This window comes from Lutra lutra, chromosome 7 (genome assembly GCF_902655055.1).
Source record: "Lutra lutra chromosome 7, mLutLut1.2, whole genome shotgun sequence".
NCBI lineage: Eukaryota > Metazoa > Chordata > Mammalia > Carnivora > Mustelidae > Lutra > Lutra lutra.
The window spans coordinates 9,424,776-9,442,432 of record NC_062284.1 but is presented as its reverse complement, the minus strand read 5'-3'; the positions used below and the strand labels follow the sequence as shown (position 1 = coordinate 9,442,432).

The 17,657-nt window shown below is 44.1% G+C and overlaps 1 protein-coding gene across 5 annotated transcripts in view; it reads left to right on the top strand.

Annotated features, from left to right (window-relative positions):
- Window positions 1-17,657, top strand: part of AKAP13 (A-kinase anchoring protein 13) — a 330,885-nt gene that overhangs the window by 117,372 nt on the left and 195,856 nt on the right. For all 5 annotated transcript variants that reach the window (XM_047736222.1, XM_047736225.1, XM_047736224.1 and 2 more), the window contains exon 3: window positions 75-222. In XM_047736222.1, the coding sequence (XP_047592178.1) occupies window positions 75-222 (148 nt within the window). The remainder of the gene's footprint in view (window positions 1-74; window positions 223-17,657) is intronic.

The window sequence follows — 17,657 nt, the reverse complement described above, 5'->3', positions numbered from 1 at the left end:
GATTTTCCCTTGAATTTGATGTTTTGTGAAGACGGACTCCCGAGGGGAACCTGACTCTCTCTTTCCTTTCCTAGGGCGATTGTGTGGTTACCGTGTTGCTGGCTGAAGAGGACAAAGTTGAGGATGATGTAGTTTTTTACTTGGTATTTTCGGGTTCCACCCTCCATCACTGCACAAGTACTCGGAAGGTCAGCGCTGATACGCTGGAGACCATTGCTCCTGGTAAGTGTTGGGCAGAGTCTTCACTGGCCTTTCCTGGCTCACGCACACTTCTATTCTGTGTCCGTTAATGTGGAGTGAGAAAAATGAATCAGGGCGATAGAATTCTTGTCAAATCTTTCTGTTAATAATGCATTAGAATAAAGCGTTCTCTTTATATTTGCTTGTTCCACAAAAATCCGAGCCTCACTAGAAATTAGCGAAATAAAATGGTGTCGTAAGTTTAAAAGTAAAAAATCAGGATCAGCAAAAATATTAATTTATGAGAACGTTGAGATTTGGGGAGAACTAAAACAGGTGGAAGATACACGTTCTACTGTGGTTCCCATGGTGTGACTGCAGATTTGAATTCTGAATATCATAGTGGCAAAAGTAAAGGTAAAACACAGTTAATGAGTACTTAATCACTGTTGTAATTATAGGTTTAACAATTAAAAGGGGAAGATAGGTAGTTATTAAAAATGCTTTACAGAAGTCAGGAAATCATTGCTACTTCCACGAGAAACGGCTCATAAGATAATGGCTGTCCCTTGACCTGTCTGTCCCAGCACCCGAAGGTGTATTGATTTGTGTTTGGAAGTGAGCTGCTTTCCTTCATTGAACTGGCTTCGAAGTTAACAGTTGACCAGTTTTCATCAGGATACAAAGTAGGGCGCACTTGGGGGGAGCGCCTAAAAAGTGCTGAGTTAACTGTTTTCCTTTAGAGAATGCAGTGGATTTACTTCTTACTAAACCATTTCCTTTTACCAGTGTTTTTACAGAACACTGATTCCACTATGTTGAAATAGACCGTGTGAAAAATTATTAGTTTATGAGGCACTTTTAATATCTAGTCTTGCTGGTATTGGTTCAGATTGCTGTGCCATTTGATATAAATGAACTTCATGTCGGATACCCACCAGCTCCTGGAAATTTTTCTGCAGTCAAGGACTGGGATTTAACGATTAGTTGAAAGCTGTATTTATCCTCCTACTTGGCAAAAATGACATTGAAAAATACAGGATTTAAAGATTTTTGACAATTCCTATGAACATCTTCCCCCCACCCTTTCTCCCCCACCCCCCCAACAAAGTTTTAGGGATTGGAAATTCACCTGGAGTTTAGGATAGATACTGATTTCTTTCTAAAGCGTATTAAGTATCCTCCTTTGTAACTTAAAACTCCAATCATCTCGTTTCCTGTGATGTTTATCATGTCAGAAAGGCTTATCTGGAACTTGAGGCCTGCCCTGGAGCAGGTGCCATCCAGTATCACCCTTGCAAAACCTCTGTCCTGTGTGGGTGATGGTGAGAGACAGCTCCGCAGGGGGTCAAGTCAGCCATGCCTGGACTGGACTCTTTCCGGGAAAGGAATGGTGGTAATTTTTATAAACTTACTCCTTCCTGAGTTAGAAAAAGGTCAGGAGTTAAAGTTAGGGGGTGGTGCGTGAGGGTGTGTTCATGACTGCGTGTGCGCATGTGTAAGAAAGCACGGAGGTGGATGTGGAGGGCGCACGGAGTGCTGAGGGAGAGGACAGCTGTGGCAAGGGTGTTGCCCTGTGCCCTGGTTGCAGTCCTCAGTCACGAGGACATCTGCCCGGCAGCTCTGGTCCCTTCGCTGGCAAGGCCTTGCGATGAGGATGGGTGGCAGGCAGTTCCTTTCCTTGGCTTCACAAGCCCGCTGTACCCGTGTGATAGCCTGGGGCTCTGAGTTTGTTCCAGACCCTCTCTGAGCTCCAGCCTCTCTTTCCGAACTCTAGTTCCCATCTCTTCCCTTGCCTTTGGTTCCAAACCTTTCTGTGGGTCTCTGCACCCCTCCTTCCCAGTCACACCCATCTCCGGGTGTCCTTCTGTACTTACTCCGAGGACCCTTACCCTGCTGACCCCAGCGAACCAGAATGGATATGGTACTGTGCTGCTTTCTGCCAACTTGGAAGTTAGCAGAAAGTTAGCAGAAGCATCCCTGACCCACTTGCGTGGGGCCTGGAGTCCTAGTTCCTGCCTTCTCCATTTTCCGCTAATCAACTACCCCCCTTTAAATTATGATCTCTCGCTCCTCCCGTGTCCCCTGTCATGCTTACAGGCCCAACAACCTGTCCCCTTCTCACCCCACTTAGCCTGCATAGACTGCTCCTCCTTCGTGTTCATTTGGGCTGGTGGTAGGAGTGCTCGATCGCAGCAGAGGTGACAGAGGCTTGGAGTCCCTGCACGACCCTCCTGTACAAGCAGGCCAGACGGAATGTAGAGCCAAACTGTCACATGTGAACCTTTGATATGGATGCAGAGCAGTGGCAAGGTCCTCGCTGGTGAGGTAGGAGCTCTGTGAACTATTCAAGTGGAAGAGATCCTGAGTACTCCCTGTTGCTCTGGTCACCGTGTGTGAGATCTTTCCACTCACGTGTCTTGTTAAGCTGCCGCATCTGCTGTAGTCATGAGTGGAGGTGTAGGGATAGGGGCGTTGAGGACATTGAGTTGATTTTGAATTTCTTGTTGATATCATGGACTTAAATATTTTAGTCTAGAATTAAACTGCCTTAATCTGTTTTTAGGGACGTCTTAGACTTGTTGCTTCCCTTCCTTCCGCTCTTCACTGAGCTGTCTCCTTCTCATGCCTTCCCTGTCCACCTTGTAAAAAAAAACACAACAGCCTTCAAAGGGTGCCTGGGCGGCTCATTTGGTTAAGCATTGCCTCTTGATCTCAGGGTCATGAGTTCAAGCCCCCCATTGGTCTCCATGTTGGGTGTGGAGCCTACTTTAAAAAAAAAAATACACAGTGGCCTCCTGTCTGTATCCCTTCTTGCCCTTCTCTGATTTATTTTTCTGCACTGCACTTACAAACTTCTAACACATTATATCTTCTATTGATCTTATTTGTTTTCTACGTGCCTCTACTAAAGTCAGCTTCATGAGGGCATAGACTTCTGTTTTGTTGGTGTGTGCTAAGAAGGCTGTCCTAGGAATCCCTACCAGTTGATGGAAGAGCGTTTCTACTTTATCTGAATTCACCCCGGTTCTTGGAAGCCATTCTTCTTGAAAGGCTGTGCACACATGGGTGTGTGCCTGTACACACACATGCCCTTTCTTTTGAGAAAAATGCAAAAGGAGTTTGCTCTGGCTTCTTGAGTTGAATTCTTCCTTGGGGGTGGGAGCCCGTGTTCTCTTTCCAGAGCTAAAGCTACCTATGATGATTTGCGTCAGTTAGCTACATTGATAACCTTGGATTTCCTGTCTGCTGTGGGCAGTGTCAGATTAGTCAAGATTCTCGACTGAAAGTCTGAGCTTGCTTGGTGCGTCCCAGTCCCGGATAAGTCTGTTTGCAGCAGCTGCTGCTGGGAGCAATGTCAGTGCAGCCTTTCTGCTCACGTGTGGGATGAGCTCTGCCAGTCCTAGTCATTCGGGTTGACTCTGGAAAGAAAAAGAGCTTTGTGTCTTGTTCTTGGTTTTAATGTCATGTTTCATCCACATTGCTGGCTCTGGTGTTTCTTTGAGTTCTCTGCATGTTCCACTGTCAGTGTTTTGTAACATTTTAGTTTTTACTAAAACCAGATGATTGATTGACCTTCAAAAGGCAACTACTTCTTGATGTTAGTCTGTAACCTCTTATTATTAGGGGGTGGAAGAGAGAAAGGAACATTTCTAAATTGTGTCCTTTAAATGTTTTAACTTCGGATATGAAGTATATTTTTTTTTTCTATTTTCTCCCTTTCTTGCTTAATGAGATGTTTTTAATGAATTGTGTGTGTCTAATTATAAATTGTAAAGGCTTTTTTTTTTTAATAAATAATCTTCTTGCCTTACCACCATCAAAAAGCTGCAGACATGATATCATTCCCCCTTTTTAATAAAGTAAGGCCAATAAAAGCATCTTAGGGGGCAGTTAGGTGGAGACTTTGGTTTCTACTTTATTTGCTTTTGAATTGTTTGGGTGCTTTACAAAGTAATTTTTTTTTTAAGATTTTATTTATTTATTTGAAAGAGAGACAGAGAGAGCATGAGCGAGGAGAAGGTCAGAGGGAGAAGCAGACTCCCCATGGAGCTGGGAGCCCGATGTGGGACTTGATCCCGGGACCCCGGGATCATGACACGAGCCGAAGGCAGTCGTCCAACCAACTGAGCCACCCAGGCGTCCCCAAAGTAATTTTTAATAAAAAACATTTTGAAGATGAAAACAATGTCCTCTCTTCTGAAAATAAAGCTGTCGGGTTCTGAAGATGGCGGAGAAGTAGCAGGCTGAGACTACTTCGGGTAGCGGGAGATCAGCTAAATAGCTTATCTAAAGATTGCAAACACCTACAAATCCAACGGGAGATTGAAGAGAAGAAGAACAGCAATTCCAGAAACAGAAAATCAACCACTTTCTGCAAGGTAGGACTGGCGGAGAAGTGAATCCAAAGCGACGGGAAGATAGACCGCGGGGGGAGGGGCCGGCTCCCGGCGAGCGGCGGAGCAACGGAGCAATATCAGGACTTTTAAAAGTCTGTTCCGCTGAGGGACATCGCTCCAGAGGCTTAACTGGGGTGAAGCCCAGGCAGGGTCAGCGCGGCCTCAGGTTCCGCAGGGTCGCAGAAGGATCGGGGGTGTCTGAGTGTCGCAGAGCTTACCGGTATTAGAACGGGGAAGCCGGCTACAGAGACAGAGCCGAGGAGTGACTCTCAGCTCGGGGTTGCCTGGAACCGGTCGCAGGCTCGGTCAGCTCGGAGCGCGGCCGGAGGCCAGGGTGACGGGAGTCACTGGTCGCTGTTCTCTGAGGGCGCACTGAGGAGTGGGGCCCCGGGCTCTTGGCTCCTCCGGGCCGGAGACCGGGAGGCCGCCATCTTTATTCCCGTCCTCCGGACTCTACAGAAAGCGCTCAGGGAACAAAAGCTCCCGAAAGCGAACCCGAGCAGATTACTCAGCGCGGCCCCGGGTAAGGGCGGTGCAACTCCGCCTGGGGCAAAGACACTTGAGAATCACTACAACAGGCCTCTCCCCCAGAAGATCAACGGGAAACCCAGCCAGGACCAAGTTCACCTACCAAGGAGAGCGGCAGAATTCCAGAGGAGAAGAAAGCAAAGCACGGAACTCATGGCTTTCTCCCCATGATTTTTTAGCCTTGCAGTTAATTTAATTTTTTTCTTTCTTTTTCAATTTTTTTTTCTTTTTCTCTTCTTCTGCTAAATTTTTTTTAGCTTTTACCGTTTTCTTTTTTTAACGTTTTTAAAATAGTTTATCTAATATATATATATTTTTTTTTTCCTCTTTTTATATTTTTTCTTTACCGGCTTTCTTTTTTTTAATAGTTTCTTTTTTTTTTTTCTTCTTTCTTTCTGAACCCCTTTTTATCCCCTTTCTCCCCTCTCACAATTCGGGATCTCTTCTGATTTGGCTAAAGCATATTTTCTTGGGGTTGTTGCCACCCTTTTAGTATTTTACTTGCTCCTTCATAAACTCTTCTCTGGACAAAATGACAAGGCGGAAAAATTCACAACAAAAAAAAGAACAAGAGGCAGTACCAAAGGCTAGGGACCTAATCAATACAGACATTGGTAATATGTCAGATATAGAGTTCAGAATGACGATTCTCAAGGTTCTAGCCGGGCTTGAAAAAGGCATGGAAGATATTAAAGCAACCCTCTCGGAGAGATAAAAGCCCTTTCTTGAGAAATAAAAGAACTAAAATCTAACCAAGTTGAAATCAAAAAAGCTATTAATGAGGTGCAATCAAAAATGGAGGCTCTCACTGCTAGGATAAATGAGGCAGAAGAAAGAATTAGCGATATAGAAGACCAAATGACAGAGAATAAAGAAGCTGAGCAAAAGAGGGACAAACAGCTACTGGACCACGAGGGGAGAATTCGAGAGATAAGTGACACCATAAGACGAAACAACATTAGAATAATTGGGATTCCAGAAGAAGAGGAAACAGAGAGGGGAGCAGAAGGTATATTGGAGAGAATTATTGGAGAGAATTTCCCCAATATGGCAAAGGGAACAAGCATCAAAATCCAGGAGGTTCAGAGAACCCCCCTCAAAATCAATAAGAATAGGTCCACACCCCATCACCTAATAGTAAAATTGACAAGTCTTAGTGACAAAGAGAAGATCCTGAAAGCAGCCCGGGAAAAGAAGTCTGTAACGTACAATGGTAAAAATATTAGATTGGCAGCAGACTTATCCACAGAGACTTGGCAGGCCAGAAAGAGCTGGCATGATCTATTCAGAGTACTAAATGAGAAAAACATGCAGCCAAGAATACTATATCCAGCTAGGCTATCATTGAAAATAGAAGGAGAGATTAAAAGCTTCCAGGACAAACAAAAACTGAAAGAATTTGCAAATACCAAACCAGCTCTACAGGAAATATTGAAAGGGGTCCTCTAAGCAAAGAGAGACCCTAAAAGTAGTAGATCAGAAAGAAACAGAGACAATATACAATAACAGTCACCTTACAGGCAATACAATGGCACTAAATTCATATCTCTCAGTACTTACCCTGAATGTTAATGGGCTAAATGCTCCAATCAAAAGACACAGGTATCAGAATGGATAAAAAAACAAAAACCATCTATATGTTGCCTAAAAGAAACTCATCTTAAACCCGAAGACACCTCCAGGTTTAAAGTGAGGGGGTGGAAAAGAATTTCCCATGCTAATGGACATCAGAAGAAAGCAGGAGTGGCAATCCTTATATCAGATCAATTAGATTTTAAGCCAAAGACTATAATAAGAGATGAGGAAGGACACTATATCATACTCAAAGGAACTGTCCAACAAGAAGATCTAACAATTTTAAATATCTATGCCCCTAACGTGGGAGCAGCCAACTATATAAACCAATTAATAACAAAATCAAAGAAACACATCGACAAGAATACAATAATAGTAGGGGATTTTAACACTCCCCTCACTGAAATGGACAGATCATCCAAGCCAAAGATCAACAAGGAAATCAAGGCCTTAAATGACACACTGGACCAGATGGACATCACAGATATATTCAGAACATTTCATCCCAAAGCAACAGAATACACATTCTTCTCTAGTGCACATGGAACATTCTCCAGAATAGATCACATTCTTGGTCCTAAATCAAGTCTCAACCGGTATCAAAAGATTGGGATCATTCCCTGCATATTTTCAGACCACAATGCTCTGAAGCTAGAACTCAATCACAAGAGGAAATTTGGAAAGAACCCAAATACATGGAGACTAAACAGCATCCTTCTAAAGAATGAATGGGTCAACCAGGAAATTAAAGAAGAATTGAAAAAATTTATGGAAACAAATGATAATGAAAACACAACGGTTCAGAATCTGTGGGACACAACAAAGGCAGTCCTGAGAGGAAAATATATAGCGGTACAAGCCTTTCTCAAGAAACAAGAAAGGTCTCAGGTACACAACCTAACCCTACACCTAAAGGAGCTGGAGAAAGAACAAGAAAGAAAGCCTAAACCCAGCAGGAGAAGAGAAATCATAAAGATTAGAGCAGAAATCAATGAAATAGAAACCAAAAAAACAATAGAACAAATCAACGAAACTAGGAGCTGGTTCTTTGAAAGAATTAATAAGATTGATAAACCCCTGGCCAGACTTATCAAAAAGAAAAGAGAAAGGACCCAAATCAATAAAATCATGAATGAAAGAGGAGAGATCACAATGAACACCAAAGAAATACAGACAATTATAAGAACATACTATGAGCAACTCTACGCCAACAAATTTGACAATCTGGAAGAAATGGATGCATTCCTAGAGACATATAAACTACCACAACTGAACCAGGAAGAAATAGAAAGCCTGAACAGACCCATAACCAGTAAGGAGATTGAAACAGTCATCAAAAATTTCCAAACAAACAAAAGCCCAGGGCCAGACGGCTTCCCGGGGGAATTCTACCAAACATTTAAAGAAGAACTAATACCTATTCTCCTGAAACTGTTCCAAAAAATAGCAATAGAAGGAAAACTTCCAAACTCATTTTATGAGGCCAGCATCACCTTGATCCCAAAACCAGACAAGGATCCCAACAAAAAAGAGAACTACAGACCAATATCCTTGATGAACACAGATGCAAAAATTCTCGCCAAAATACTAGCCAATAGGATTCAACAGTACGTTAAAAGGATTATTCACCACGACCAAGTGGGATTTATTCCAGGGCTGCAAGGTTGGTTCAACATCCGCAAATCAATCAATGTGATACAACACATTAATAAAAGAAAGAACAAGAACCATATGATACTCTCCATAGATGCTGAAAAAGCATTTGACAAAGTACAGCATCCCTTCCTGATCAAAACTCTTCAAAGTGTAGGGATAGACGGCACATACCTCAATATTATCAAAGCCATCTATGAAAAACCCACCGCAAATATCATTCTCAATGGAGAAAAACTGAAAGCTTTTACGCTAAGGTCAGGAACACGGCAGGGATGTCCATTATCACCACTGCTATTCAACATAGTACTAGAAGTCCTAGCCTCAGCAATCAGACAACAAAAGGAAATTAAAGGCATCCAAATCGGCAAAGAAGAAGTCAAACTATCACTCTTCGCAGATGATATGATACTCTATGTGGAAAACCCAAAAGACTCCACTCCAAAACTGCTAGAACTTGTACAGGAATTCAGTAAAGTGTCAGGATATAAAATCAATGCACAGAAATCAGTTGCACTTCTCTACACCAACAACAAGACAGAAGAAAGAGAAATTAAGGAGTCCATCCCATTTACAATTGCACCCAAAACTATAAGATACCTAGGAATAAACCTAACCAAAGAGACTAAGAATCTATGCTCAGAAAACTATAAAGTACTCATGAAAGAAATTGAGGAAGACACAAAGAAATGGAAAAATGTTCCATGCTCCTGGATTGGAAGAATAAATATTGTGAAAATGTCTATGCTACCTAAAGCAATCTACACATTTAATGCAATTCCTATCAAAGTACCATCCATTTTTTTCAAAGAAATGGAACAAATAATCCTAAAATTTATATGGAACCAGAAAAGACCTCGAATAGCCAAAGGAATATTGAAAAAGAAAGCCAAAGTTGGTGGCATCACAATTCCGGACTTCAAGCTCTATTACAAAGCTGTCATCATCAAGACAGCATGGTACTGGCACAAAAACAGACACATAGATCAATGGAACAGAATAGAGAGCCCAGAAATGGACCCTCAACTCTATGGTCAACTCATCTTCGACAAAGCAGGAAAGAATGTCCAATGGAACAAAGACAGCCTCTTCAATAAATGGTGTTGGGAAAATTGGACAGCCACATGCAGAAAAATGAAATTGGATCATTTCCTTACACCACACACGAAAATAGACTCAAAATGGATGAAGGATCTCAATGTGAGAAAGGAATCCATCAAAATCCTCGAGGAGAACACAGGCAGCAACCTCTTCGACCTCAGCCGCAGCAACATCTTCCTAGGAACATCACCAAAGGCAAGGGAAGCAAGGGCAAAAATGAACTTTTGGGATTTTATCAAGATCAAAAGCTTTTGCACAGCAAAGGAAACAGTGAACAAAACCAAAAGACAACTGACAGAATGGGAGAAGATATTTGCAAATGACATATCAGATAAAGGGCTAGTGTCCAAAATCTATAAAGAACTTAGCAAACTCAACACCCAAAGAACAAATAATCCAATCAAGAAATGGGCAGAGGACATGAACAGACATTTCTGCAAAGAAGACATCCAGATGGCCAACAGACACATGAAAAAGTGCTCCATATCACTCGGCATCAGGGAAATACAAATCAAAACCACCATGAGATATCACCTCACACCAGTCAGAATGGCTAAAATGAACAAGTCAGGAAATGACAGATGCTGGCGAGGATGCGGAGAAAGGGGAACCCTCCTACACTGTTGGTGGGAATTCAAGCTGGTGCAACCACTCTGGAAAACAGCATGGAGGTTCCTCAAAATGTTGAAAATAGAACTACCCTATGACCCTGCAATTGCACTGCTGGGTATTTACCCTAAAGATACAAACGTAGTGATCCGAAGGGGCACATGCACCCGAATGTTTATAGCAGCAATGTCTACAATAGCCAAACTATGGAAAGAACCTAGATGTCCATCTACAGATGAATGGATAAAGAAGATGTGGTATATATACACAATGGAATACTATGCAGCCATCAAAAGAAATGAAATCTTGCCATTTGCGACGACGTGGATGGAACTAGAGGGTATCATGCTTAGCGAAATCAGTCAATCGGAGAAAGACAACTATCATATGATCTCCCTGATATGAGGGAGAGGAGATGCAACATGGGGGGTTGAGGGGGTAGGAGAAGAGTAAATGAAACAAGATGGGATCGGGAGGGAGACAACCATAAGTGACTCTTAATCTCACAAAACAAACTGAGGGTTGATGGGGGGAGGGGGTTGGGAGAGGGGGTGGGGTTATGGATATTGGGGAGGGTATGTGCTATGGTGAGTGTTGTGAAGTGTGTAAACCTGGCGATTCGCAGACCTGTACCCCTGGGGATAAAAATATATGTTTATAAAGCTGTAAAAAAAAAAAAAAAAGAAAGAAAGGATGAATCCCCAAGTTTTGTAGCAACATGGACAGGACTGGAAGAGATTATGCTGAGTGAAATAAGTCAAGCAGAGAGAGTCAATTATCATATGGTTTCACTTATTTGTGGAGCATAACAAATAGCTTGGAGGACAAGGGGAGATGGAGAGGAGAAGGGAGTTGAGGGAAATTGGAAGGGGAGGTGAACCATGAGAGACTATGGACTCTGAAAAACGATCTGAGAATTTTGAAGGGGTGGGGGGTGGGAGGTTGGGGGCACCAGGTGGTGGGTATTGTAGAGGGCACGGATTGCATGGAGCACTGGGTGTGGTGCAAAAATAATGAATACTGTTATGCTGAAAAAAAAAATTAAAATAAATGAAAATAAAGCTGTCGGGTTCTGATTAACACAAGACACAGACAGACAAGCTATGTAATAAAATGTTACGTTCAAGACACCGATGCGTTTTCTGGTTAAGAATATAATTTGCTCTGAAATACTGCCTAAAGTGCATATCCATCTCCAAAGACGAAAGGTATGGCCTTTGTAGTAGAGGAAAATACCTCCATTCTTTTCTCTTTGTATGAAACGAATCTGACTGCAAATCTCATCTTAACTAAACAGTGAGTTTCCTTTAGAGATAAAGCTGAGATTTTTCTTCAAAAGACTTGTGGGGGACTGGTAAGTAATGTAAAGAAGTCTGAGTATCCTTGGAATTAATTCTTGAGGGATATGGAGTACTGCCTTATTATGTTCATTTTTATTAGTTAAATGTGAATTTAAACCCAGCAAACAATGATTTCAGAATGGAAATGAGACAGGATGTTCAGTGGACGCCGCACACTATTTTTATGCAAGGCTTTAGTGCAGGTTCTCTCTTTTCCCAGCATGTGTTACTTAAGAATTTACAGCACAGGTTCTTGTTGGACAGGAAAACTACAAACATACATTGACCTAAAATTTGACCCAGCTCTTATGTTTTTCTTTTCTCACTCATCAGGGGGAAGTAGTAGATTTGTCATTTAAAAAAGAAAAAATTGCTGTGATCAGAATTCCTTTCGGGCTTATTAAAAATCAGTGCTCACAGCCCAGGTCCCAGTAAGTAGCTCTACAGGTAGATCACGATGTATCACTCACTTCTTGTGAACCCAGACCTGTCTCTAGTAGCTGATGTCCAAGGTTGCCAGATTGAATTACACATTCGAAAAGAAGTTGTAGACTTTACACGGGCGTGATTGCAGAGTGCTGGACCCCCCTCTGCAGCAAAGGAATCGTTACTTTTGTGTTGGACACTTTCTAACAGTCTTCCTTATTCTAAAACACTCCTGCTGTAAGTCTATCCCTAGACAGGTAGGATTATAGATTTTAAATAATCTTCAGTTACTGCCCCAGTGCTAGTCAGTGTATATAGTTGCTATGCTGGAAAAACAAACTGGGGACTAGTTGAAGGGAAAAACCTTCTGCTGTGTACTGTCCCAGCTGTCATGCTTATGTGGACGTTGTGTACTTGGAGCTGAGGGTCTAAGCCCGGACTCTGAGCCACACACATTGTATGGAGGCAGTGGTCCTGCCAGAGGAGTGAAAATTGGCTCGTGGGGGGCAGAAAATCTTTCTCTCTCTTTGTAAGCAGAGACACATGTACAAATATGGGCTAAATCTGTAGCACCAAAGTTTCATTAGATGGGGGGGTGAATATAGAAAAATGTCTACAAAGACTCCTTGGGGGGATGACAGTGAGTAAAATACTGAGGAACACCGCCTTACAGTAATAGGCTGAAGTATGGCAGACCGTGTTCTGTATTAACTAGCCCTTTTCCCACAAAAAATATACATGATGAAATTCCTGTGCCTACTGTTTTTTTGTCCCATTCTGCTTAAATACTTTTACACAGAGACATTTTACACACATACGAAATTTGCACATCTGCCACCAGACCACCCAAAATGAACAGTAGGTGCTTTCTGCACCTGCACATGATCCTGAAGACTGGACATTTCCCTGAACCCTGTATCGCCACTTCTCAGGTACTCGGATGCCAGACTGAAAGACTAAAAGACAGTGTTTCTGTGTTTTCCACCATTGACTCCTTACCACAGCCTTTCTCTTAGAACAGGAGTGGGGCTGCCTGGGTGGCATCATCGGTGGAGCGTCCAGCTCAGGTCATGATCTCGGGATGGTAGGATCAAGCCCCGCGAGGCTCTGAGCTCAGCGGAGAATCTCAGCTTGAGATTCTCTCTCTGCCCTTTACCCCTACGCTCTCCCTCTTCCCCTCCCTCACCATGCTCTCTCTCTATCTCTCTCTCTCTCACACGCATGCACACACACACACACACACACACTCTGTCTTTCTCTGTCTCTGTCTCTCTAATGAATAAATCTTTAAAAAAAAAAAAGGAAAGAAAAGACCATGCTCTCAGTGGGGCTGGGCTGAGCTGGGCTGGTCCAGCAAGCACTTTCAGTGTTCCTCTTTGGATAGTTGGTCAGACAAAGTCCCAATTGTTTCATTCTCAAAAGAGAAGGCCCGGATGGGATGTGTGCCACTTTTAGCTTAATAGGAAATGAAGTAATTCTTGGGTCATGCTTCAGCGCACTTGTTTATCTGTAGCAATATTTCGTTTCCATGGGTACGGGGCTTCATACGGTGATAAGGAGCCTACAGAAACGCTCTCCAGCCGCATGAGCACACGCACCTCCTGACCCGCCAGCTTAAAAAGGGTTGGAATTCAGTGCTTTTAAGAGGAGCATTAGCAGTTACTTGACATTGTTGCTTCTCAGCTAGGTGGTGGTTCTTCTTCTCCTTCTTCTTTGAAGATTTTATTTATTTATTTGACAGAGAGAGAGCACAAGCCAGGGACAGTGGGAGGGAGAGGGAGAAGCAGGCTCCCTGCTGAGCAGGGAGCCCAACACAGGCTCCATCCCTGGGCCCCAGGATCAGGCAGACGCTTAATGACTGAGCCACCCAGGCGCCCCTCCGCTAGGTGCTTTTTGTTGTGTTCTTGTTTATTCTGGGTCCCCCCTCCCCCCTTTATCTTTTCAGTAGTGCCAAAGGCAACTTTTAGCTCCGGAGCTTTACTGGGTCCTGTGGCAGAAGCTCTTTGTAGAGTATCGGGAATCTCTTTTCCTTGAGTGACCTAAACAGGAACATTTTAAATTTTTTTCATTTTCGTTTAGTTTTAGAGAGGGAGAGGCGGGAAGATCAGAGGGAGAGAGAATCATCACAGGTTCCACGCTCAGCGCAGAGCTGGATGCAGGGCTCCATCTCACAGCCCCGAGATCATGGCCTGAGCCCAGATCAAGAGTTGAACGTGTAACTGACTGAGCCACCCAGGCGCCCCTCCACAGAACATTTTTTTTTTTTTTAAAGATTTTATTTATTTATTTGACAGACAGAGATCACAAGTAGGCAGAGAGGCAGGCAGAGAGAGAGGAGGAAGCAGGCCCCATGCAGAGCAGAGAGCCCGATGTGGGGCTTGATCCCAGGACCCTGGGATCATGACCTGAGCTGAAGGCAGAGGCTTTAACCCACTGAGCCACCCAGGCGCCCCCACAGAACATTTTAATAGCTAAATAATAATGATGATGATAACTACCAGTCTTTGGTGCCTCTCAGGCCCGGTGCTTTGTGCATGGCCATCTCTCGTGGTTTCTCACCGTCGGGACGGTGGGTGGCCTTGGGCTTCAGGGTGGAGGGACTTGTTCAGGGTGACCTCCCCCTGGGCGCAGCGGATGGTGAAGACTCCAGCCGGTGTTGTCTGACTCCTCTGCTCGTTGCCAGCAAACCTCAAGACCCCTCAGTCGGTCAGGGAAAGATCTCCCGCACCCCGGTAGTTACTGTAGATTTCTGATGTAGAAGGAAGAACGGGGCCTGGTCGTGAGGCACTGAGACGGCAGGTTAAAAGATGGAATTGTTGACGCTTAGGCTTATTCTTTCACTGATTTCTCTGTCTTCTTCCCTTCTTTAGATCCTCTGGAGCTGCTTCCCTCCGAAGAGGCTCAGTAAAGTTTTCAGACCTTCCTTTTCTAAAAAGACTTGGGATTCTTACTTTCCTTCTTTGTTAGCAGGAGGTTGAGTGGAAGGAGAAGCACCGTGCCCCTGGCCGAGACCTGCTGCTCCTCTCTCTGCTGCAGTTTTTGTGTAAAGAGAGATTGACTGTGGCGATGATAGCAACTCGGATGTGGTTTCTGTGTCTTTTTGGTATAGATGTGGGCATCCTTAACACCTTGCGTTTTGTGTGTGATGGCCCCTGGAGAGAGTCCTGTCTCTAGGGCGAGTTTATGGCAACAAGACGTTTTATGCAGCGGGTTTTATTACTGGGTCCGTTTTACATAGCTTTGTTTTTTAACATGTTGGGTTTTTCCCCCCTAAATGCTTTATCTGAAAGGTCATAGGAATTAAAAAATAGTCTTGAGACCCGGTCAAGCATAATAGAAAACCCCAGTGTGAGAGAGTAGCGCCTGCAGGCTCGGGTGCTGGTTTCCAGACGCCGGGGGCGAGTGCTGTGGTTGAGGGTGGCAGTCGCTCTCCCGATGTACTCTCAGTTTTTAATATTAAAGGCCGGTCCAGGACACCTTCAGCCCCCCACTCCTCTTTTACTCCTCAGTGTTTCTTTTGAAAAAGGAACCTAAAATCATACCAAACACGTTCCAGATTGATGGCACATTTTACTTGGGTTGATCATAGTCTGTCCTTCAGATTGTGAGTTCATGTCCGTAGGGAAGAACACAGGGCCGATAGTCGGATCGCCGCTCCTGGGTTGCTGCTTCCTGGCCTTTCCTGACATTCGCCCTCCTCTGATACGTAGTTTTATTTTACACAGAAATGTATACACAGACGAGCTGACAGTAGTTCACCCAACCACCGCCACCGTCCACATCTGCCTGCTCACCTATTACTTCTGCTGACGCAGCAGGAAGAGCCAGGCACTCGTAGGCTGCTGATAAACACACGTGCGCGTGCGCCAACCACCTTGTGTCTGTCCCCTCTGTCTGTCTGCACCCTTTCCTAGCCGGATGGAGTTCTGTGCAGACGCTTCTACACTTGGCAGTTTTGAATAAGATGGTGTTGCTTCACAGTGGCTTTTCTGCGCTCAGTGCACCGTGTGTGTGTGTGTGCGCGCGCGTGCGTGAGAGAGAGAGAGAGAGAGAAAGAGAGATATGAAATTGAAGATCTGGAATATGGGATGAACTCTGTCTATATAGGAGGAGCTCTTAGAGGGAGGCCGATGGTATTTAGGTGTTTATAGGGTGATGGATGCCATTAGTGGCATTGGGACTCCCTTTCTGGTTCAAGTGTTTGGGTTTCTCACCTTTGCACAGGCTTGAGGCTTGTAATGCTGTGCTGTAAGTGTCAGATTCATGAACCGTTCTTACTTTAAAGTAATTCTTCCAACTGAAATACCTATTGTTACACCTGTCTGTCTGATTTCATAGGCAATGAATTGAGGCTAGGTGATGTTGTTTTGGTAATATTATTAAAGAATTTGAGAAGACTCTTCTAATTCTGCTCTTCATGTGTAAGACCTGGAGACTGTCTAGATTTAACAGACAGGTGTTCTCATTTACCTTGGGCCACGTAGCTGAGAAGTAAAGGAAATTGGTTTGGACCCAGGTCTCTGCTGTCACTAAGCATCCAGGTGTAACCAAGTTAATAGCCTCCCGAAACTGTCATTTCCATCTCTTGAACTTACCTTCTGCTTCCATGTTAGGGTTCTTCAAACTGTTCTCTATTCTTGGAATCTTGTTAACGTTCTCTCCCTGTCCAACTTCTGCCTACTGACGCCCACAGGCTTTGACCTCCGGAGAAATGCTGGGGCTCGTAGGGGCTGCTCTCTCATGCAGTGAATGAGGAAGTCGAGGCCCGCAGAAACAGAGGTGATCTGGGGTCGCACAGCATCAGAGTTTCCAGCCAGGGTTTGAGCATGGTGTGTTTATTGCTTCCCTGTCGATTCTTCCACGGTCCCCTTGTTTCCTCTTCAAGTCTTCTTGTACCCATAAATCTTGAGAGAAGGGGCAGCCTCTAGAGCAAGGAAGTGGGCTCAAGTTCTGATTCTGCCACCCAGGAGCTGCATCACTGTGGGCAAATGACTTAGTACTTCTGTGCTTTGGTCTCTGCATCTGGTGAATGGTATAATAATAGGGTCTGCCGCATAGAGTTGCTATGAGGAGTACATGAACAGCTACTTGGAAAGCACAGAGAGTAGAGCCAGCACACCACACGTTATGGAGTGTGTGTGTGTTAGGTGAGGTAGGTGCCGTGCATCTGCATCCTGAGGGCTGCAGAGCTGGGAGCTGGGCACCTGCAGAAAGCTACTTCTTAGCAGCCACCTGCTTTGTGACATCTTCCTGCTCATACTCACGGGAAATGTCCTGTGTCTCTCCCACCAGTTGCCCTGTGTGTTTCTTCTAGAGCCCATCCCACTCTGACTTCTTCGAAGTTCTCTGCAAATTGCTTGATTCCCCCTTACAGATTGTAAACCTCCGGAGGGCTGAAACGGAGGGCTGAGTCTCTCACGCTTGTAATCCCAGGGCCCTGGGCTTGGTGCCTATCTAGCTGTTGGATGTTATAATAAAACAGTTGGTTTTTTTTTTTTAACCTTTAAAAAAAAAGATTTTATATATTTGAGAGAGAGTGAGAAAGCGCATGTACAAGCAGAGGGTGGGGAGTGCAGAGGGAGAGAGAGAGATGCGGGGCTCCATTCCAGGGCCCTGGAATCATAACTTGAGCCAAAGGCAGATGCTTAACTGACTGAGCCACCCAGGTGCCCCATTATGGAGCAATTTAAAAGAAATACTTTTGCCAGAAGACTCTCCAAACCTACTACCTGAATCTGTTGACTTGTTTCTAATTGACATTGTTGTTTTATACAATTAGGCTGGCTTCCCTTCAAAGGTAAATCAGAAGGTTTTTTTCCCCTAATTTCATTTCATATGTTAAATG